This window comes from Lemur catta, chromosome 5, assembly GCF_020740605.2.
Source record: "Lemur catta isolate mLemCat1 chromosome 5, mLemCat1.pri, whole genome shotgun sequence".
In the NCBI taxonomy this organism is placed as follows: domain Eukaryota; kingdom Metazoa; phylum Chordata; class Mammalia; order Primates; family Lemuridae; genus Lemur; species Lemur catta.
In genome coordinates this window covers 10,280,782-10,305,351 of record NC_059132.1, presented here as the reverse complement: position 1 = coordinate 10,305,351, position 24,570 = coordinate 10,280,782, and the positions used below count along the sequence as shown (strand labels likewise).

At 38.5% G+C, this 24,570-nt stretch overlaps 1 protein-coding gene across 6 annotated transcripts in view; it reads left to right on the top strand.

Moving 5' to 3' along the window:
• Positions 1–24,570, top strand: part of PRELID2 (PRELI domain containing 2) — a 65,626-nt gene that overhangs the window by 21,275 nt on the left and 19,781 nt on the right. For all 6 annotated transcript variants that reach the window (XM_045551112.1, XM_045551108.1, XM_045551114.1 and 3 more), the window contains one exon: positions 14,178–14,283. In XM_045551112.1, the coding sequence (XP_045407068.1) occupies positions 14,178–14,283 (106 nt within the window). The remainder of the gene's footprint in view (positions 1–14,177; positions 14,284–24,570) is intronic.

Sequence of the window (24,570 nt, the reverse complement as noted above, 5' to 3'; positions counted from 1 at the left end):
CAAAGGCCCCATCTCCTAATACGGCCCCATTGTGGGTTAAGGTTTCAACATATGAATTTGTGGGGGACACAGACATGCAGTCCATAACATAGATTCTGTCACATTGCCTTCCAATGTGTTGATACACTAATTTACACTCTCATCAACAGTACATGAGAGTGTTCATTTCCTTACAACATTGTCAGCACTTAATATTAACATACTTCTTAATTTTTGCTGTATAATGGGTGAGAAATCATTAATTCCTTTGAGATAGGTTTAAAGACAAAAGCAAAATATCACAAACACTGAACGTTAACAATAATAGTTGCTGTGAACTGTGCTTTCAGAGGATAATTTTCTGTTTTTTGTTTTGTATGGTTTGACTTTTTTATTATGCACTTATTACTTTAGTGGAAATAGTAAAGCCCTGAAGCCCAAATAACTATAAACCAAAAATCTAAAATCCATTCTTAAGCCCTAACACTTGTTCATATCATTACTGCTGCCCATAACTTTGATCTTATAGTGATAATTCTAGGATGCCGCAGTAGTCTACTGTATGAGTGTGAATGTCAAGTCTTATTAGCATCAGAGGTGGGCTTGCTCTGAACTACCCACTCATTTTTATCTGTTAGTCTCTCATGGCAAGAGCTTCACATAGGACATAGATTTTTGGGATTAAGTGTAAAAGCCGTGGCCAGAGAATAGAGTTCTTTTCTTTGTACATAGAAGCAGTAAAAGGATGGAATTGTCTAATTTTATGCCCCCCAAAAGGTCTTTTCATCTGCTTCATTTTAGTGTTAATTTTTCCAGATATTTGAGCTATTGGCTAGTCTTAAAAGATGAACTAAAACTTCACCTGTGATATGTAAAATGATAATTAGCACTGAGAATCCAGGGAAAACATCCTTTAGGAACTATTTTCCTTTGTGTGTTTTTTAAAAGTTATCTTTCAACAGTCACTTTGATTCTAGAAAAAAAATGATATATGTGCCTTGTAAAAAATATTAACCAATTCTGGAAAAAAAAGGAAAAATTCTCATCACCTGGAGATAGTGTCTGTTTATGTAATTTTCTTGGTCCATTCCTAATTGCCACTTGGATTGCTTCTGAATTTTTTGCTATTACAGACAGTGTTGTAATGAAAATCTCTATGATTACATATTTTTCCACTTACTCAATTACCATTTAGGGTAGGTCGAGTAAAGTGGGATTTCTGGGTGAAAGGTTATGTGCATTTTATATGTGGTACATATGGTCAGACCCCTTTATAAAAAGATTTGACCAATTACACCTTTTTTTTTCTTTTTTTGGTTTATGTTCTAATCCTCTCTAAAACACCATCTTTTATATCACTGACACAGCAGGATAATATTTATTGACCGTATGTCAAGGTCAAAGCTAGATCATTCCTGTACACTGTTTTTGAAGCTCAGGTTAAATAACTTGCCCAAGGTGACACAGTCAGTAAATTGCTAAGCCAAGATATGAATCCAGGTCTCATACACTTCACCTTGAGCAAGATGGTGAAGGAGGAAAATGAGCATTTATAAAGGGCAGATTTATCTCCGTCTGTAGAGTGCTTTGGGTCCTGGGTATGAAGAATGCGTTTTATCCTCTCAGCAACAAGCAGCCACATGAAGGTTTCTGAGCAAGGGCTGATGTGCTGAAAGCTGTGGTCCAGATTCTAGAGAAGGTATGTTTCCTTAGCTCTTGACATGGATTTAGAAAGGCACTGAGGCAGACATTCTAAATGGGTGGGTAATTGGGGGGCACATCAAAAAAAGAAGGCCGCATTATTACTTTAATTTCCTTCCTTTGCCAGGGGGTGTGAGAGTAATGGCTAGCCACTGCACTCAGAAGAAGAAATATGGATAATATTTTTAAAGGGCAAAAGAAAGCTGTCATGGCTGCTGAACCTAAAATGAGACCTTCAAGCTGTGTGTTGGTTAGCAGGTGTGGGTGTGTGACGAGAAACCAGATGCCACTCTGTCCCTGTGCATGGCCTGTGGGCTCCATTCAGAGATGGGCTCAAAACGGGTTTCCGGTAGAGCTCACTAAGCCTTGCTCTGTATCTCTGTAGGTAGATCTGATTCTGGCTTCCCACCGACGTCTCTGGAGGTGTGGCACCTTCTTGGGCAAGAGCTGCATTGAACTCTCCCCCATTTGTATTCTCACACATCTGGATATTTCTAATATGCTTTCTTCCTTCATTAACTTCATCCAGCATTTTCTTCCTGTAGTTTTCATGTGATGGAATTTCCATCCTTTTCTGAAGATGGAGTGATGTGCTGTTTCTCACTCATCTGCCTCTTCCAAAGCCCAGCTTGGCACTCCATGCCTCAGAGAAGTCTTCCTATACGTGCTCTGTCCCTCCTCCTATATCAATTAGGCTGCCTTGTGCTGCTAATAGCAGAAGCCCTGACTCAGGCAACACCAGCCATCCCTTATATTAATATATATTTACTATGTAGCAGGCACTGTTCTAAGTGCTTTGACGTATGTATGTATATGCGTGTGTATATATAAATTCATTTAAACCTCATAATAACCTTACGAAGTTAGAACTGTTATCACCATTTTTACAAACTGAGGCTTAGAGATGTCAGGTAACTTGCACAAGATAAGATGGCCAGTAAGGGCAGTGCCAGATTCAAACATGGGCAGTTTGGCTTCAGAATCTATGCTGTTGGCAACTATTCTGCCATTCCTCTCACTCAGGAACTGTATTATCTCATAAGCAAGTGGGCTGTATTTCCATAGCTGTTATTCTTTTGGCTCTACTTTTCCCTGTGTATCAATTTTTTTTTTTTTTTTTTAAGTTTGGATTCCTCATGACTGCCAGTAGCAACTAGGGTCAGCATACGCCATTTTCCAGCTTTAGTGAGGGAAATAGCTGTGAGAGGGACAGAATGTCTCTCCCAACCATGGGAGAAAACAGTCCTTCCCCTGAGATTGAGTCACCTTGGATCACCTGCTCTGACCAGTGAGCATGATCAGAGGATGATGTGGGCTGATTGGCCTTGACCAATTGGGATCTGCCCCTGGAGCTGGGGTGAGGTCCGCTCCCTCTGAAACATGGCTGCCCGGGGGAGAGGTTGGCACCTGGCATATAGTAGAAGGGGATACTGGACATCTTTTTTCCTCTTTATGGTTTCTTTTCACTGTGTTGCCCATTGTCTTTGTTTTGCTTTGGAAGTAACAGAAACTCGCCATGGCAGGTGATTACAGGGATATTTCTGTACCTGTGATTGGGCCTTCCAGGGGATAGGAACGAGGAACTGGAAAGCCAGACCTAAGACCTAAGACAGCCTTATAGTCTCTGTTTTCCTGTGTCAAGCTCATTTGTTCAACAGTTTACAAATCTGCTTTATTTACGTAGGCAACCTGCTCCCCCATGCCCGCACAGGGTCTGTCATGTCCTGTGCCACAGTAACTGGGCAGTCTTTTGGGTTAGAATCCTACTTCTCAAATTATACGTATATGCTCTTGCACAGTTTACCTCACTTCATTAAGCCTCAGTTTCCTCATCTGTATCATGGGGATGATATCCCTCTCTCAGGGGTTACTGTGATAATTAAATGAAATAGTACATAGAGCTTAGAATAGTGCCAGCCCGTCGTGGTAGGTAAATGTCAGTGTTTCGTATGACTACTTCCACTGTTGTTGTTATCATCATCTTAAAAATTCCCATGCCTTTTGATTCTAATTCTCAGTAAGTATTTTTTTTCGTAAAAACAGTGTTCGTAATTATTTGCCATTAACGGCAGGAACATGTTCGTGTTGGGATTTTGCATTTCCTCAGTTCATATCTCTGGGGCTATGAGTCCCTCAGTTGGAGAGTCATGAGACTAGGAACCTTCTATTTTAGTTCCAGAGTGAGATTTAAGGTCTAGAGAGAACAATATTCAGGGGTTGAAGCAAGCATTTGACATAGACTGAATCCCCCATTTTCTGGTTCTCTTCTTGGTTCACGCAGGAACCACGGCTGTTGTTCAGGGCGTCACACGGATACTCTGAGGACCTGCCTGAGTGTCTAGAATCAGAGATGCCAGGCTGATGCTCTGCTTTGCCTTAGGAGACTTGGGCCAAATCAGAACATAAAAAAGTGAATCTTAATCTGAAATTAAAAAAAAATGAAAGTCATCTCTTGTGGGAATGTGCTTTATTACGTAGAACAGGACACAGGCATTTACTTTGGAAAATGTAGAGTGGAGGATATTGTTTTAGATTTTTCAGAAGGAAGGAAAACAGTCATGGTTTCTGCCCTCTGAAACTTTACATTCTGAGATAGGCTGATTCATTTCTTACTGTTTTATGTTTGCATCTGTTCTTGAAAATATATTTATTTGTTCGTTTTTGGTTCCTTTCTTGTTTATTCTCCTTTTCCTTGTAATAGATTTTTATTATACTATGCAAGCATATAATTGACATGCATTTGATTTGTTTTTAATAATAGACATTGGCTTTACTCAAGTACTGTAATGTAATTCTAAAAGATAATCATCTTGTAAAAATATTTACTTGGGCTTTGCTCTTTCATCATAACTACTAATATATGTGTTTTTATGGTATGTAAAACCTTTTCTGGTATCTTGAAGTTATCACCATCCGTGAGGACCTAATCTGTTCACGATGTTGTGGAGCTGGTTTTTTTTTGCTTTTGAGTAACAAGATTGTTCTTCCATACTCAGTGCAGCATCTCAAAGGCCCATGTCATCACCTTTCCATGTCTAAGAGCTTCTGCGTATCCGCTGATGCTCACAAACCTTGTTTCTGAGATTAAAAATGCTCAGCTTAGCAAAGTGTTAATAATATTGAGTATATCCCTCAGATATGTTGATTAAACATTTATAAAATGTCAAAGAAATTCCTCCTGGAACATAGTAAAAAACAAAGAAGCCAAAATCAAACTTTACACACAGATTAAATTAATGGGTTGTGCAGCTATTCATAAAATTTATTAGTTCAGTAAATTTTCTTCATTATTAAAGTTACTCATATGAATATTCTTCATTCTAATAGGAATATAACTTTTATAATTTTTTACTTTTCAATTTCTAGATTAAAACATCATAAGTCTTGGGTATTCATCTGGTAAATCACAAGTAGTCTCATTTGCATGTGTCAAGGGCTAATTCTTGGGCATTTTTCTTTGTGTGTCCATTCTTTACCCCTTACGCTGGAGTGTTTTTATTTTTTTCCAGTGGCAGATCTGACAGTTTGGTAACTTCTGTGTGTTTTTAAGACTGGCACTGGCCTTTCTGATTGACCTCCAGACTTGCTTTTACCAAAGAAAGTATTAAAATACTCTGGCTTTGCTGACTTTACTTAGGAATTATTTCTAAGCCCAATCCTGGTGCTAATGGGCCAAGGGTGTAGTTATCTAATAGCCTGAATAAACTCCACTGTATTCATCCTAAAACACGACTCCCTGTGCTCATATTGACCTTGATTTCCAGTGCACCAGTGGGTGATCAAACAATTAGCAAAAATCACCACCAATTATGAAAAGCCAAGCAGCAAGGTCTTTTCTGTACAAATATGACTTCTGGGCTGAAGCTTTATTTGTGGTTTAGTAAGACTGTCCTCCAAAACATACTCACTTGCCATTTGACGTTCACATTCATATAATCAGGTCTTCTATGGTTTCTCATCCTGTACTAATTGTCTGGTGGTGGCTGTTCACTGAGGTCACAGTTTCCCTGCCGTGTCCCCGGTATCCAGCACAGTGCTTGGCTCACAGAAGGTGTTCCATGGCCTTTTGTCCAAGGGATGACGAATGAACATCTGCTCAAGGGGTTGCAGACAGTGCTCCTTTTGGGCTGAAATGGAAATGAAGGGAGAGAAGGGAAAAGAGAAGAAATTGGTGGGAGGGGTAAGTGTAAATTGGGAAAGTCTGATTGGATTTGGTGGGAAATGCCACGTGGAGAGAATCTTGACCAGTAATATGGAGACATCTCTTCTTTCTGCTTGGTCACTTCTGTGCTCTGTGACCCTGGGAAAAGGGATAAGGGTGGCCTGAGCTTCCTTATAGAGTGATGTGAAAACTTAGTAAGATAGTCAATGGGAATGCTCTAGACGTGGAGAGTATAAAGCACTAAATAAATGTAAGGTGTTGGAAATAATAGTGAATAAATGTTGTCTTCAAAATGCCTTGGCTGTTGAAAGGTACTAAATTTGAAAAGTGGAGTAAGCTGTTCTATTGAAAAGGGAGGTGAGAATTGAGCTGGAAACAATGATGGTTAGCCAGGAGAGCATTCTATGGTATTTAGGAGCAAGACTGTTTGAAATACAGTCGTGCACTGCGTTATTACATTTCAGTCAACAGCAGACCACATAATCACAATGGTGGGGCTGAAGGATTCCTATTGCTTAGTGACCTCATAGCCGTCTTAATGTCATAGCACAACGCGTTACTCATGCGTCTGTGGAGATGCTGGCGTAAACAAACCTATTGCACTGCCAGTTGTGTAAAAGCGTAGCACATACAATTATGCACAGTACAAAATACTTGATAATGATAATAAATGACTATGTTGCTAGTCTATGTATTTACTATACTATACTTTTTATAGTTATTTTAGAGTATACTCCTACTTATAAAAAAAGCAACTATGAAACAGCCTCAGGCAGGTCCTTCAAGAAGTATTCCAGAAGAAGGCATTGTTGTGGTAGGAGGTAACAGTGCCATGGGTGTTATTTTCCCCGAAGACCTTCCAGTGGGACAACATGTGGAGGTGGAAGACAGTGATATTGATATGTATGTTTGTAGCTTAGTTTTTAACAAAAAAGATTAAACATTAAAAAAATATATTTTAAGTATAGAAAAAAGCTTATGGAATTCAGGTTATAAAGAAGGAATATATTTTTGTACAGCTGTACGATGTGTTTGTGTTTTAAGCTGAGTGCTATTACAGAAGTCAAAAAGTTAAAAAAATTAAAAAGTTTATAAAGAAAAAAGTTAACAGTAAGCTAAGGTTAATTTATTATTGAAGAAAGAAAAAAATTTTTAAATAAATTTGGTGTAGTCTAAGTGTACAGTGTTTATAAAGTCTACAGTAGGGTACAGTTAAGTACCAGGTGTTCACATTCACTCAACACTCGCTCCCTGACTCACCCAGAGCAACTTCTAGTCCTGCCAGCTCCATTCATGGTAAGTGCCCAGGTGTACCATACTTTATATGGTATATGTATAGTATATATCTTTTGTACTGTATTTTTGCTGTACCTTTTCTATGTTTAGTTATGTTTAGATACACAAATACTTACCACTGTGTTACAGTTGCCTACAGTATTCAGTACAGTGACACGCTGTCCAAGGTTGTAGCCTAGGAGCAATAGGCTATATCGTATAGCTTAGGTGTGTGGTAGGATAGACCATCTAGGTTTGTGTAAGTGCACTCTATGATATCCTCACAACAATGAAATCTCTTAATGATGCATTTCTCAGAATGTATCCTTGTTGTTTAGTGACACGTGACTGTATCTTAGTGGGTGACTGTTGACTTTTTTTTCATCCTCCTTTGTCCTTTGAGTTGTTTCAAGTGGTGTCTTAGTCCAGAGTTAAGGGGGAAGGTTAAAAACGTAGATCCATTGTGATAATTCTAGTTTTGTAGGTCTGGGCTAGTCCCTGGTAATCAATGTTTTTTCAAGTTCTCCTGGTGAGTCTGTTGAGTAGCTGGATTTGGGAACCCCTGAGAACTAGTCAGTATCCTGTGGTCCCAGTGGTAAGCAAACACACAGCCGGCACCCCTTTTGGAACTCCACTTTTTGCAAAGTTCTTGTTAATCTGATAAAGCACGACCAGTTGATAGTCTGGCTTTCTAGCAAACAATAAACATTTTTCAGCAGAAACACCGTGCTAAAAAGTTTAGCAAAAATCAGACAAGATGAAATGTGAATCTAAATGGTCGAAATCCAGGAACCACACCCTTAATCCTTGTTTTATAGCCATATATAGTGTGTGTCACTATATATACGCACACATATATATAAGTATGAATATATATATTAAGCCTGGAAACTGCATAGCATTTATTGTGAGCTCTGTAAATTGCATTGGTTCTCTGAAACAACATGGGAGAGACTACATATTCTGGTGTCTTGGAGCAGAGCCAGGCAGTCTCCACAGCAGTGCTGGGCTCAGGGAGTGAGTGGGCCGTCTGACCTCAAGACCCTGCAGTTCCTTCGGGGTACCCCTCTTTCTGTGTGGTTACAGGAACATGCCCAAAACTCCATGATTAGAACTTAGATGTCATCGCAACAGGAGTATCTGTGGAAACTTTTTTCCCCTTCAAAGACACTTTAATTAGATTCCCATCATGAAAACAATTAGGTAAGATTTGCCGTACCTAACCAGTCAATAATTCAAGGACAGGATCTCATTAAGAGCTTTTGCTTTCCCGGAAACTGCTGTTTTGAGGTTTCAGCGCTGGTGGCTCCGTGCTCTGGGGATTAATTCCCGATCTGTATTTCCCCTGAACTTTTTTATTTTCCCCAAATCCAGAGGAAAACAAATTTTTAAATGACTGATTATATAAACTACCCTTCTTTTTTTCACAAAAGTGTTTCAAGATTTTAGTTGTGCTTTCTCTGTCATTATTCCGTTGTGCTCTGTGTTGAATTGTATCCTTAGAGTGGGCAAAGCAATGATGTGACTCAGATACAGGCACTGCTTGTGTGAGTGGCCTCACTCCCAGAGTCTGCGGGTGGCTTGTCCCTCAGCCAGGTGAAGGCTGCCCCCTACTGACCCGAGCCATTGGAACTCCGGAGGGAACTATTGAGATGTACTATAAATTTCTTCCCTTCTTTTCCTTCCCCCTTCCTCTTCTTCGTCTCTTTTGCTTCTCACCCTCCTTCTTTCTATCTTTTCCTTCCTAAGTGCATTATTGATTTCCTACCACATGCCAGTCGTTGCAATTGGAATTGAGGATGCAATAAGAAAAAAACAGATACAACCATTTACGAAAACATTTGGTATTATCTACTGAAACTAGGCATGTCCTATGGCCCAGATAATTGGCTGCTAGATACTCTAGAGACACTCATGCGCATATGTATCTGGATGCATTGTAAATATTTTTATAACAGCACTGTTGATAATAGCTTTAAACTGGATCCATTCAAAATGTCATCTTCAGTAGAGCAGATAAGTAATTTGAAGTGTTTTTAGTCACTAGAACACTATGCAGAAATGAAAATGAACAAAAAACAGCTACACGCAACACTATGGATGAGTTTCAAATATAAAACTGAGCATGTGGACTTTATTCTCTGTGCCTTAGTAAACAGTCAGTGCATGAGCGTTGTGTACTTAGGAAGGTGATTTTGGGCAGTGTGGAGTACAGGGAGTCCATGCTACAGACAAGGAGCCCATTGGGAGGCAGCTGCAGGGAGAGAGAAAATGCTGTTAAACCCAGGCAGTGGCAGTACCAACGGAGAGAGTGACATGGATTACTGAGGGACATTAGAAATAAAATAAACACAATCTGGTGACTGATTAGATGTTTGGATTGATTGTAGAGAGGGAACCGTTTAACAGGTTGCCGAGATTTCTGATCTCATGGACTAGAAGGATGGTTGTGTTACTCACTGAGATCAGAGGAGCACTAGGGTTTGGAGGTGATAGATAATGAATCTTCATGACATCAAGCTATATGACCTTGGGAAAATTATTTAACTTCTCTGTACCACAGTTTCTTCATGTATAAAAGAGAGAAAATAATTTTCAAGGCATAAAAACCTCAGTGATAATACAGTGTGTGATCCATAACATACGCTGTTACTATACAGTTTTTTGAGGAGCAAGTATGACCCTGAGTATATAACATCATAAATGCAATGCAGTCCTTTCTTTAGTCTTTTCAGAGATGAAAGACAGGTGTAGGAAAACTTGAATCATCCTTATTGTCTTGAGTGAAACACCATACACTTCAAGTGTGGAGTGGGGAGAAAGTCTCAGGACAAAAGGCACAAAGAGCTGAGATTATATTAAAAGGAAAGCCAAGAGGTGATTTAACGAGACTTTTAAGTGAAGGGCAAGCCAGAAGTTAGAATGTGCTTTTGCTGAAAATGGTTTAAAAGGCACAGATCCTGCTTATAAAATGCCTTATTCATATAAAAGTGATAGTTATTTTTTTGGTAATTGCCAAAGTGATATATATTTATTATAGAAAATTTGTAAGCCACTAAAAAGAAGAACAAAGTAAATAAATAGCACCTATAATTCTTATGCCCGGAGATTCTGTTGTTAGCATTTCAGCTCTGTCCATTCACCCACTTGGCCCTCTATCCATCCGTTTTTCTTTTCTTTTCTTTTTTAAATGGAGCTGAAATTAAACTGTATATTGTTGTGTAGACTACTATGTTTTGCACAGGACCTTAAATAGTGACTAATCCTAGTGTGAGGGATTTAGGTTAGCTATGGGGTAGTAAGAAGAAAATGTCTGATGTGCTTTGTCAATGAGTTATTGAGGGAGAGTGCAATATTTTCTTTTCTGGCAGTCTTAAAATATAATAGGATAAACTTGTTGATGGCGAGGGCATGACCCTGCTTTACTGCCCTGTTATTCTCTGAGAGCTGGACAAACCCTGAAAGTGCTTTTCTGAGGACTTACTTCTCCCAGAAGTGGCAGAAAGAAATATTGGTTAGAATATGATGTGAGAGAGACTTTTATTAATCCCTCACCTACACTTGCCTCGAGGACTGGGAACTGAAGAGTGCATCTCTCCCAAGAGTGTGAGGCTGCTCAGCTTTTCATTTTTAAATATTAAAATCACTGTAAAATTCCACTCTGACTAATCCAGAATAAAGATGGAAAAGATTAGTGTCACTAGGATATAGTTTTACATGAGCAAATCATTTTAAATAGGCTTAAATCTAAGAGGTGGAAGCTGCTTAGACTGAAGGTATTTATGCCAGATTGGAAGGGATAACTCTGTGTGTGTGTGTGTGTGTAACAGAGGGAGAGAAAAGGAAAGGAGGGAGGGAGAGGGGAATTCTGAAGGTTTCCTCATGTGCATGATCTAAATGTAGAGGCTCTTGCTATTAGAAAAGAGGTCCAATTAAGAGGTTTTAAAAACCATTTTGACCAAAATCACACGGTTTGTTTGATCCAGTATTTTCTCAGGTTTTTTTGTTTGAGTGCATGTGCTCTCATATCAATGTGTACACACATGTCAATATATATTCAGGAGACTTGGTTGCCATCTCTTTTCCATAGAGATGTAAGAAGGCTGGGAAAGTATTTTCTTAGTTGAATATTTTTGATTGCAAAGATATTAAATTCATTCATTCATTTACCAGATGCTCACTGAAGTCATTGAGTGTAAGCACTGTGCTGAAAACGGCGGATAGGAGATGAACAGCATCGAGGGGTTGCCACAAGCCTTTTCGTCAGTGGTGCACGTGTAGTTGTTAATCTGTACCTGACACCTGGTGTCCTCAGAAGAGAAGCCCCTTTTACTCTCAGGATAAAGTCTAAACTTGAGACCTAATCCTGAGATCCTTTGCAATCCTGTCTCCACTCATCCTTTCAGCCTCATCTCCTCACATGTATCACACCCACCTTATGCTCCAGTCATTCCTATGGGAAGAATTTATCAAGCCCCTTAGTGTGTCCTGGGTGTTTGAAGATAACTTATGGCTCGTCAGATATCTCTGTTCCTTCATGCCTCCTTGCCTGGGTCCTTGTGATTTTCCTCTGATAGAATGCTTTGCCTGCATTTGCTGACCTTCTCCCACTTGTCTGTCTTGTCCACTAGTCAGTGAGATCCTGGAGGACAGAGACCATCTTCTCTGTGGGCCTCTAGCACTCAGTATGGTGCTGTGCATATAGTAGCCATGCGGTCAGTGTTTTGAAGAAATGAATGAATGAAACTAAGTTAAGTGTAATCCAAACCTCTAGTGGTGATGAACTCCCTCAGCTTTTGTTTATCTCAGAAAGTCTACATTTCTCTCATTTTTGAAGGCTAGTTTTGCCAAGTGTAGTATTCTTGGTTTGTAGTTTTTGGTTTCTTCCTTTCTTTTTTCTCTCTCACAATTTTGAACATATCATTTCATTCCCGCTGGCCTGCAGTTTCTGCTGAGAAATCCACTGAAAATGTTATGAGCTCCCTGTTATGTGATGAGTTGCTTTTCTCTTGCTGTTTTCAAGATTCTCTCTTTGTGACTTGTAACGGTTTGATTATAATGTGTCTTGGTGTGAGTTTCTTTGGATTTATCTTAGTTGAAGTTCATTGTGCTTCTTAAATTTGTATGCCCATTTTCTTCCTCAAATTTGGGAATTTTTTAGCCATTATTTCTTCACAAAGGTACTCTGCCCCTTTCTCGTCCTTTTGTCTTTCTGAGACTCCCATAATGTGTATATGGATTTAATTGATGATGTCCCAATAGTCTCTCGGGTTCTCTTCACTTTTTTAAAATTATTTTTTCCTTTGGGTCCTCTGACTCAATAATTTCAAATGACCTATCTTCAAGGTTATTTGCTGATTTTTTTCTTCTGCTTGATCAGGTCTGCTGTTGAACCTCTCTAGTGAATTTTTCCAATTCATTATTTGTACTCTTCAACTCTTAAATTTTTGTTTGGTTCTCTTTTTTACAGTTTCTTTTTGTTGGTATTTTCATTTTAGCCATGCATTGTTTTCTTGATTTAATTTAGTTGTCTATCTGCATTCTCTTTTAATTCATTGAGCATTTTTAAGATGGTTATTTCAAATTCTTTGTCAGGTAATTCATAGATCTCTATTTCTTTAGGATTGGTTTCTAGGAATTTATTTTGTTTCTTTGACTGAGCCATATTTCTTTGTTTCTATATATGCCTTGTGATTTTTTTGTTGTGATTTGGGCATATGAAAAAACAGACACCTCTCCTAGTCTTCATGGGTTGCCTTTGTACAGGGGAAGACTTTCACCAATCATGCCAGCTAGAGATTCTGGGGGCCTCACACTTTTCCCAGAGATGTGTTTTCTCTGGGCTTGTGCGTGTAGTTTCCCAGTTAAAGAGATCGGCCCCTGTTCTGAAGAGCCCATAATCTCTTATTCCCCTGGGTGTCAGTCAGAGGTACTTCAGGTTCCTTTAGTACTGTAACAAGCTGCTTGCTTTTGAAAATATACTGACTGCCATTTCCTTAAGCACTCTGAGTCACACCTTGGGCAGCCGCTCATAAAGCGAGAATGTTGGATGTACATTTAGCTCTTCTCTATTCTTTCTGAGGGAGAAGTCAGGAATTGGGAGTTTTTCCTAATTATGCTGCTCTGTGCTGGGTGGGAGGGAGCTACCATGGATAAAGCAACAAATTTTCTTTCCTGCTTTGATGTGGCTCTTCTGGGCTTTGCACTTGCCTGGGGTGCTGTCACCTCTCAACTCGTTTCTGGAGTTCTCACAAGGGATATTTGGTTCATATATTGTTATTAAGTCATTGTCGGGGAGCAAGGGCTTCAGGCCTCCTATTCAGCCATCTTATATAAGTCTCAAGTGTAATCCAAATCTCTATATTGTGAAATGGGGATAATTAATATTGATATAACTTTGATAATTAAAATTGGTAGGGATGGTGGCACATCTGTTCTCTCTCAGTCCCCTCTCCAGTCAAGGATTAAAGAAGTCATTCCAAGACATGCTTGAAGCTCCGACTCGGGGGTGGGGGTGGGGGGGGGTAAGGGCAATATACGTAACCTAAACTTTTGTACCCCCATAATATGCTGAAAAAAAAAAAAAGAAGTCATTCCAGGCTTTCCAGTCTTGTCTCTGTTTGTCTGTCTCTCTTTAGTAATAGTGTCTAAAATTTAATAAATGCCTATGTGTCAGGAACTCTTCATATTCGTATATGTATTAACTCATTTACTTGTTGTAATAGTTGTAAAAGGAAGATATGATGATTATTTCCATTTTACATGTGAGGAAACTGAGTTACAGAGAATCTAAATAATTTACTCAAAATCATTCTGTTAATATCTCAATTTTAAAAAGACATTTTGCAGCATGAAATGAATATTCTTTAATTTGTGTAAGACTGTTATTTAGACTATATAGGATTTCTTTTAACAGTCTTTCCCTATAGTAGCCAATCATTGAATTATTATGTGTATTTTATGTTAATTATAAGTGGTAATTATGCTGCTGGAAATGTCTGTGGGTTACATATCCAAGCATAGAAGACATCAAAGATGTGTTTCTTTTTGTTTTTTACAGGACAGAGTTCATTCAAAGGGGCAGGATTTCAATCACAGGAGCTGGATTTCTCAACTACATTTTGGAAACTTTTGCCAGCACATTCTTAAGACAGGGAGCCCAGAAGGTAAACTTGTTTCTGCTTTCAACCAACATTAGTTTTAAGAAACAATGAGAGTTCCAATAGAGTTATTGAATAAAGCTTGTGAACAGATATAACAAGGAAAACTATCGTTAATATATAAATATATGCAAAAATAATTACCCACAATAATTATTACATAAATCCAAATCAAAATAAAACCAACGTGCCATTTATGGCTCATTAAATTAAAAATATGCCAATGAAGAGTATATGAAAATATGGAGCATACTTATAGTCTAATTAAGGGAAATGATAGAATGAATAATTATAGTTTGTACAGTATAATGACAACTATTTAATAAAGATAATAATAGCTAATGTTTATTGAATGTTTACTATGTGCTACTGTTAAAAGAATTTTAACCTAACTGCCAAAGGTTTCTGGCATGGACCCACAGTCGATTCTATGTTCCTTGATGGCAGAGTGGGAGTTTATTAATCTTAATCGTGATCCTACCCCAACTGTAGCACCTTGGTCAGTGTTGGGTACATTTATGTATAAACGAGTAGCAAGGAAATAGAATGCACAGTGAGCTTCACTATTGGTTTCTGATGAGTAATATGTGGAAATAATTAAGTGACTTTAACTTTTTAAAGTGATAAACTCAAGTGATTCCTCTTTATTCTCACTCATTTATTATGCTCAGAAGTAAAACTATATTTTTCCTGATAGCTTTTGCCTTTTCTGATTTGACTTTTTCTTTTTGAAGAGGCCAGGTTTAATTAGCTTTTCAATTTTTGGAGCCGTTTATGCTTTGACCCAAGTGGTCATGTTTTCCGGCATCAGCCCGCCTTCCCAGTAAGCCTTCCCAGCTGAGCCTCACACGTGGCTTCTGCAAAGCCACCAGAGAGTGTTTAGATGACTTTATCTTCACGTTAGGACTTTATCCCTGAGTCTGTTTAGTAGTGGTAAGGTAAGGATCTGATATCTATTTTTTTCCTAGAAAAAGCAAAACTAGGTGCTTACAAACCTTACATCTCTGTGTTTATAAATTAAAAATTGGCTTTTGAAATGGATCTGCAGCCAAACTCATGTGTGTTTCTGTGCCTCTGGGGGCCTGTTCAATTGCTTTTTTCTCCTCCCTTCATCACTGTGAGGCGACTTGCAGTTTGGGGGCCTTTCCACACACCAGGCCCTACTTACTTTCCTTTTTGAAAGGCTGTGGGCAGGAAAATGGGATTTCTCTGGTGGTGAAGTTGGCACGTGTTCTTGAAATAGAAGCGGTTCTGAACCCCCAGCCTGAGCTCGCTCTTATCGCCTTTGGGACCTACTACAAGTCACTTTGCTCCTCTGATCCCAGGTTTACTTGTCTGCAAAAGGAGGATTTTAGTGCATTCTCACAGATATGTGTGAAAACTGTGTTTGAAAGCTTTCTGTAAGTTAAAGAGCACAGGTCAAATATACAAAACGTGTTCTCTTTGTTTTTAAGAATTAAAAATCGCAATCATCATAATCACATGCTTCTTTAGCGCACTTTCTTTTCATGGTTTACGTATTTTTTCCCTCAAACTCATGTGAACACATACAGCACAGACAACTAGATTTTAAACTCAGAGGTTCAACTCCACCAGCACTTTTGGGGTGTCAGTTGTGCCAGGCATTGAGTAGATGCTGGGGACACACGTAAGAGTAAGACGTAATTCACAAGATAGAGACTGCGTGTGAAGCGGCTTTACTTCTGGGACGTCTAGCTCAGAGCGGAAAGCATGACAGACAATGAATAAACATCTGCTGAGGCTGAAAATTTATTGAGCCCTGCTTGGTGTTCAGTGCCAGCACTGTGATCAGTGCTGAGAAGGGTATTAAAATAACAACTGTGCTTACAAGAGCTTAGTAGATGCCAAGCACAGTGCTTGGCGTGCATTACCTACCTTACCTGCTTTTCTGAACAATACGATGAGACAGGAATCGTTATTCCCATTTTAAGCATAGGGAAACTGAGGTCCCAAGGTCACAGAGTTAGTAAGTGGTGAACCTGGGATTTGAACCCAAGCTTGTCTGACTCCAGAGTGTTCTTGATCACTACAGCACAGCGCTGCATCTGTGATCTCTGCACTTCAGCTGCGTGCACGGGGGAAGATGTATGCAACTGATAGAACCAGAGTGAGGTGCTGTGATGTGTGCAGTAAGGACGGAGGAATGCAAGAACAAGGAGCTCAGTTACAATGGAAAGACTTGGAACAGGGTAGAGGAATGGGGGGTCTTGCTACTTGAAAGCGCTTTGAGTGGCTAGCGAATGTCCCCTTCCATTCAGAATCCCCCACCCCTGTCATCCAGACTACAGCCTAAATTCCAGAGTGCCATGCAGGTTGAGGGTGTATTTAGCTGGCATTTCTACCATAATGACATATCCTTTTTTCCTACTTTCCCATGTACTGCAGATTTATTGTGCTATTTTTTAAAAAAACATATCGTTATATGAAAAAAGAATCTTAAAAGTTTTTTAATGTTGTGAAATACACACAACATCACGTTTACCTTTTTAAGGGGTAACCTTTTCATTGGTATCAGTACAGTCACATTGCTGTGCAGTCGTCACCACCATCTGTCTCCAGAACTTTATTCAACCTTCCCGAACAGGAACTCCATGGCCATTAAACAGTAACTCCCCAGCCCACTCACCTCCCTGCCCCTGGAAACCACCGTTCTACTTTTGGTCTCTGTGAGTTTGACTTGTGTTAGGCATCTCATATAAGTGGAATCATACAGTATTTGTCTTTTTGTGACTGCCTTATTTCACTTAGCATATGTTTTTAGGGTTCATCTATATTGTAGCATGTGTCAGAATTCCCTTCCTTTTTAAGGGTGAATCCTATTTCATTGCAGGTATGTATCATATTTTGTTTTTCTAATCATCCATTGGTGGATACTTGAATAGCTTCTGTCTTTTTGCTATTGGGAATACTGTATCTGTGAACATGGGTATGTAAATATCTGTGTGAGTTCCTGCTTTTCATTCTTTTGGGTGTATACTCAGAAGTGGCATTGCTGAATTATATGGTAATTATATGTTTAACATTTTGCAGAATCACTTCAAAGTATTTTTGTTCCTTTTCAATTTATTTTTTATTTTTAATTGACCAATTATAATTTTATCTATTTATGGGACACAGTGTGATGTTTTGACATATGTATGCAACGTGGAATGATTAACTCAGGCTTATTAACATATCCATCACCTCACATACTTATCATTTTTTGTTGTGAGAACATTTGAAATTTACTCTCTTGGTAATTTTGAAATTTATAAAGTGATGATTGTTAACTATAGTCAACATGCTATGCAATAGATCTCAAAAGCTTATTCCTCCTGTCTAACTGACTGACATCTCCTATACTCCTCCTCTACCCCATGCCTCTGATAACCCTCTTTCTACTCTTTACTTCTATGAGTTTGACTTTTTTAGATTCTGCATAGAAATGAGAGCATACAGTATTTGTCTTTCTGTGCCTGGCTTATTTCCCTTAGCACAGTGTCCTCCAGGTTCATCCATGTTGTCCCAGATGACAGATTTCCTTCTTTTAAGGCTGAATAGTATTCTATTTTGTGTGTATACTACATTTTCTTCATGTAGGGATCTGTGGTTGGACACATAGGTTGATTCTGTGTCCTGGCTATTGTGAATAGTGCTGCAATGAGCATGGGAGTGCAGATATCTCTTTGACATACCGATTTAAAATCCTTTGGATGTGTACTTAGAAGTGGGATTGCTGGATTACATGGTAGTTCTATTTTCAGGTTTTTGAGGAACCTCTATAGTGTTACCCGTAATGACTGTACTGATTGACATTTCTACCAACAGTGTACAAGGGCTTCTTTCTCTGCATTCTCTCCAACACTTATCTTTCATCTTTTTGATAACAGCCATTCTAATAAGTGTGAGATGATATCTCATTGTGGTTTTAATTTGCATTTCTCTAACGATTAGTGATGTTGAGAATTTTTTCATATACCTATTGGCCGTTTGTATGTCTTCTTTTGAGAAATAACTATTTAGGTCCTTTGCCTATTTTTAAAATGAGTTGTTTTCTGTCTTTAGAGTTGTTTGAGTTTCTTACATATTTTGGATATTAATCCCTTATCAGATGTGTGGCTTGCAAATATCTTCTCCCAGTCCACAGGTTGTCTCATCGCTCTGTTAATTATTTCCTTTGCCATGCAGAAGCTTTTTAGTTTGATGCAATCCTATTTTTCTGTTTTTGCATTTGGGGTCAAATCTAGAAATTCATTGCCCAGACCAATGTCGTGGAGCTTTTCCTCTATGTTTTCTTCTAGTAGTTTTACAGTTTCAGATCTATATTTAAGTCTTTTCTCCATTTTGTGTTGATTTTTTATATAGTATGAGATAGGGGTCCAATTACATTCTTCTATGCATGAATATCCAGTTTTCCCAGCACCATTTATTGAAGAAACTTTTTTCCCTAGTGTTTGGTCTTGGCACCTGTATTGAAAATCAATTGACTATAAATGCCTGGGTTCATTTCTGGGCTCTCTATTCTTTCCCATTTTTTGATGTGTCTGTTTTTATGCCAGTACCATGCTGTTTTGGTTACTGTAGCTTGTAATATATTTTGAAATCAGGTAGTGTGATGACTCCAGCTTTGTTTCTTTGTTTGTTTTTGATTCAAGATTGCTTTAGCTATTGAAGATTTATTGTGGTTCCATGTGAATTTTAGGCTTGTCTTTTTTCTATTTCTGTGAAAAATGACATTGGAATTTTGATAGGGATTATATTGAATATGTACATCACTTTGGGTAGTATAGACATTTTAACTATTAATTCTTTCAAACCATGAACATAGGATAGCATTCCATTTATTTGGGTCTTCGATTTCTTTATCAATGTTTTATACTTTTTAATGTAGAGATCTTACACCTTCTTTGTTAAATTTATTCCTAAATATATGCATCTATAGCTATTGCAAATGGGATTGTTTTCTTGATTTCTTTTTTGGCTATTTTGTTGCTAGTGTATAGAAATGCTGCTGATTTTGGTATGTTGATTTTGTATCCTGCAACTTTACTGAATTCATTTACCAATTCTAGCAGTTTTTTTAATGGAGTCTTCAGGGTTTTCTATATATAAGCTCATGTTGTCAGGAGATTTTACTTCTCCTTTTTTTATTTGGATGCCTTTTATTTGTTTTTCTTGCCTAATTGCTCTGGCTAGGACTTTCAGTACTATGTTGAATAGCAGTGGCGAAAGTGAGCAACTTTTTTTGAGATGGCTGTCTATGTGCGTGACAGCACGGGACTGTACCATTACTGTGTATTTTTCTCAAGTCTGCGCAGAAGAGAGAGCGGTGTATATACTACACTCATTGAACACTAGTGAGCGTACCATCAGGCATGTTCCTCGATCTGAGAGGCATTCACTCATCCCCTGACTCTCTCATAGTCTGTCTCTTAGCCGTGATTCACGTTCTTGTGGACAGTTTTGACTCATGATGGCCAACAGAAGAGATGTCAGAAGTGCCAAAAACGTGCTAAGGATAAGTACTTACTTATCTCAAGGCAGGCTAAACACATAGTTTAATGTGACTTGAGGTAAGCAAATATATTCAAAAAACAGATCAAGGAAACAAAGAGAAAGGTCTGAAGGAAAGTAGGGATTGGTGGAAGGCTGGGACACACGAAAAGCTGCATACACATTTCTCCAGCCTCGGGGAATTGCCAACCACTGTGTGAAGCGCGGCTGGAAGGAGCCCAGGCCAGAGTTAACTCAGAACCTCAGACCTCAGGAATCCAAAGAGAGAAAAACAGAGATCACCGATGCTCCCTGGGGTGGGACGGCTTGGCAGGTGCCCCCAGTTCTGTGAGGGATTCCCTTAGGTCAGTGTTTCTCAATCTTTTTTTTTTCCCATTTTCATCCGCCACCAAAGGAGCCTTTTTAGACTTTTTTTCCCCTAATCGCTCTCCTCACCATGAAATTTTAATACATAGATAGATATACTGATGATCTATGTACTGTATTTTGTCCTTGATTTACATATAGAAAGTTTAAGATATTTTTAGCTTCCAAGAAGAAATTTTTACCTTTATTTTAATATTCTCTCTGTTGAGATAGCATGGGTTATACCACAGTGGGTGCAGCTATCTTTTGGGGTTTTTGCCTCCACCTCTCCAAATCAAAGCAAAACCAGTTCTCCCCTCCAAAAACAAAAACAAATTCAAAATTCCAAACTCAAATCAAAGAACTTTTTTGTGAACCTCTACGTAGTTGCTTACAAATTCGACAGTTTTTCTGGAGAGACTCAGGAAATAATATGGGTGGTAACAATCCCGTTATGCAAGTGTTCTTTTTTTAGCCCAGTTTGTCTGAGTGCTTAGAGAGTACTACAAATGCTGTGGGAATGCAGAGCTCTCATTATGCAATCACATAGAGGTCTTTTTTTTTTTTTAAGTTTGTGAAATATATTTTCAATGTGTGATAAAATAATTTGTTATTTCAGCTACTCTCCTGGCAAGGCCCCATTATTAGTTCCGTCATTATTCTTATTGTGTTGATCAGGAAGCTGAAGCAGAGAGAGATTGAATTCAACAGAGTGTGAAATATTTGTCACTGAAACAATGTGGGCAAGTCAAACAATTTGAACATCGCTTTGTGGAAGGTCTGGCCTAGACATGCTACAGCTGAAGAGATCTGAACATGCTGCTTTCTTAGGGTGTGTGCTTGTTATTTTAGCCTTACAAAAATCTATTTTAGTATTGGAAGATATTTCCCTGGGATTGAAGAAAAAAGTGGTGATACTATATATGTAGTCCAAATGGGCATTTGAAAAAAACCTTGCTACTATTTGGTTGTGTCATTGTTGCAAACTAACTGTATTAGTTATTTATTGTTGTGCAACAAATTACTCCAATACCTTGTAGCTTAAAATAACGCATATTTATTTTCTTTCTGTTTCTGAGGGTCAGGAGTCTGGGCACAGCTTAGTTGGGTCTGCTTTAGGGTTTCACAAGGATATAATCAAGATGTTGGCTGGGGCTGCAAACTCATCTGAAGGCTCAGTGGGGTAGATTCAATGCCAGACTCACTCACATGGTTGCTGGTGGGATTCAGCTGACCTCCCCTTGGTCCCTCATCACATGGGCCTCTCTGTAGAGAATCTCATAACATGGCAGCAAGAGAGTGAGAGGGCAAGAGAGTTCTAGAAGGTGAAATATCAATGTTTTTTTTTCTTTGTAACTGACATCCCATTATTTTTCTGTATTCTACTCATTAGAAGCAAGTCACAGATGCAGCCCACGCTCAAGGGAAGGAGATTACATAAGGGCATAAATACCAGAAGGCGGGGGTCACTGGGAGCCATGTCAGAAGCTGCCTGCCATTGACCTAAGCCAATTCGTATGCCAAGTTGTGTGGACAGTGTTAAGTTATTTTTGGTACAAAGTTCTTTTGGGAATTGGTGATAATTAGTGGTTGATGAGGGTCAGCAGCACCCCTGAAATTTTAATATCAGTTTTTGAAAAATTTCTGCAGCATATACAGGCATTTATTAATCATTTATTTACAAGTAGGCACAAAATAGTTTGCCCATTCTGTAAGTTTAATAATTAAGTCTCCATCCTTTTGGGTGCTCTAACTATGAATTTCACCAACAGTTCACTGAAGGCAGAGCAGACAATATTCCAAAGGCAGGATTCAGCTATTTTACAGATACTGTCAGACACCCATAGCCTTCTGATTCTGTGGCTGGCCGTAGGGCCATTTAGGCATAAACTGTGGGTGCCATTCCTAAAGTTGGAGGGAGATGGGCTTGCTATGTAGAGGCTGACACCCTGATGGTGCAAGGATGGATGCATCTTTAGGATTTTGAGCTCATCCCCATACCTTAAGTCCTATTCATTGTTTTAATGAGAGTCCATTTCTAATCTCTATTATGCTAGTTAACAAGCCATTGATTTCACCAATGGAAATTCACAGTTTCAATGTTCCTTATGCTAATGATCAAAGCCTCTTGTGTTTAACTGAAGTTTCTGGTTGCCGATTAGAATGTTTACAGACAACCCTTAAAGCGTGAACCCCACATTGGGACAACTGACTGTACCTGCTGTATAACTTGAACTAATACACACACTGTAATATTATACTACATGTGCTGAAATATTTTAAAGCAAATTATAGACATCCTAACAACCATATGCCAGTATCACCTCCTGAGCTAAAAGCACAGTATATTGTGCCTTTAGAAAAATTATTCAGTGTGAAACCAGGTTTGGGCTGTACGTTTAACACAGGAACTGAATGTGAAGCTTTAGAAAAAGGGTACTCGGCCCCTGATCTGGTTTTCTCACTTCTCAGATGTCACATTTTACCTCTCGGACCCTCAACTTTTTCTCTCTAAAATGGAGTGATGATCATAGTCCTATTTCACAGGGTTTTTAAAGGATTAAGTAAGGTCACATATGTGAAACTTGCCTGGCACATAGTAAAACCTCAATAATTGTTAGTTTTAAGAGAAATTCTCTGCTAGGAAGTGTATTTTTATAGGTAAACAGCCTCTTAAATACTTACCTGAACAAAAATTTTAGATATACAGTAGCATAGGGTAGATTTGTGGTGTTTCTTTTCAAGTTTATTTATCATTTTTAAAATTATAGAAGTATTAAATGTTCATTATCAGTTTTTAATTAAAATACAATGAAAATAAAAATCATTCATAATTCTAACACTCAGTATATGCATATTTAATATTTTGATGTAGATATTTTCATTTGTGGACATATTATGATCATTTTTCTATGTCATTACATATTCCTTGAAAACATGATTTTGATGCCTGCATAATATTCCACTGGCATAATAGCTCTTATTGTTAGTTTGTCTTTTTTCGCGATTATAAATAATATTGAATAAATCCTTGAATAAAAATACTTGTGCACATTTCTAGTCGCTGCCTGGGTTAAGACCTTTGATGAATATTGCCAAATTTACTTCCAAAAGATTTCTGCCAATTTATAGTTTCTACCACTAGTTGGTGCTAGATATCACCAGTTTCTCTTGCCATATGACTTGAATGAATGACTTAACATCTTAGAACTTTCATTTATCTCTAGGAAAGGAGGACTAATTATTCTCACTTCATGGCATTGATGTGAAAAAGATACAAAATTGTTAGCTCCTGTCTTCTGATACCAGACGACTGAAAGTTTATGACTCTGTCATTAACTAGTTGTTTGACCTCAGTCCTCCTTAAGGCTTTTTATATTGTGTTACCTTGGACCAGTTGCTCTGAGATGCTCAATCCCTTACCTGTGAATTAAATATCCAGTGTACACACATACACGGGTAGTCACAACTCTAAAAAACAGTAGGCATTTCGAAACTCAATAATTTCAAGATAGAGGCAAAGAACAAATAAAACTGCCTTTCAAAAGAATAAATAAAAGTCTCAAGTGTGACATAAGAACACCAGTGTGATGGTATGCTGACTATATATTGGAGACTTGCATTTCTTTCAAGATTCTTTACATTACTTGAACCACGTGAAAGAAGTGATGAAATACATTCTCTCTCCAGTTCCAGAGGGTTTATTTCCTAGCTCAAATTTACCTCTGTTGATAATACTTTTTAATCCCACTCCTGAGTGCTTAGACAGATTGACTTAGTTGATATTTATTCATTAGGTACCCTGAGAATATTACCAAGGATTCTGATTTTTAACAACTCATTTCTATATCAGGTAAATCATAGTAGCTGCTATCTTCTTACACACCCCGTCCCCATCAACTCTGCTCCCACTGTTACCTCTAGGGTGTTAGTCTCATGAAACATAGCTTTGGCAGGGAAAGCAGCTTAGTGAAAATGAGTATTCTGCAAGTGATACAGTTTTTTGTTCCTTCGACTGAGTTTAAATCAATGCCTTTACTTTGACTGTGAGACCTAGGAATCCAAAATCCTCCCCTGGCTCATTTGAATTCATCTGGGTTGCAATAGGCTTTGCTCAGTGGTAAAGCTTTCGGGAATTCCTAAATTCTGGGACATTGCCTTCTATGAAACTGGGCGAAATCTGGGAAGTTAAGCTCCTACTCGAATGGACAGAAAGGGGTTTCCTGAGCTCCAGGTGTGTGTAGCAATGGGAGAAAGTTGTCTGCACACAGTGCAGTGAGGAGCCTGCCGACCCAACCAGGAGTCAGCCTCTGACCCTGTCTTGGCCACTCTTTAATGGCCATGCTGCTTGGACTAGAAAAATGATAGATCTTTCTGTAAAATCAGATTGGACTGGGCAGGTCATTTTCAATTCTACAATTATATGACTTTTTA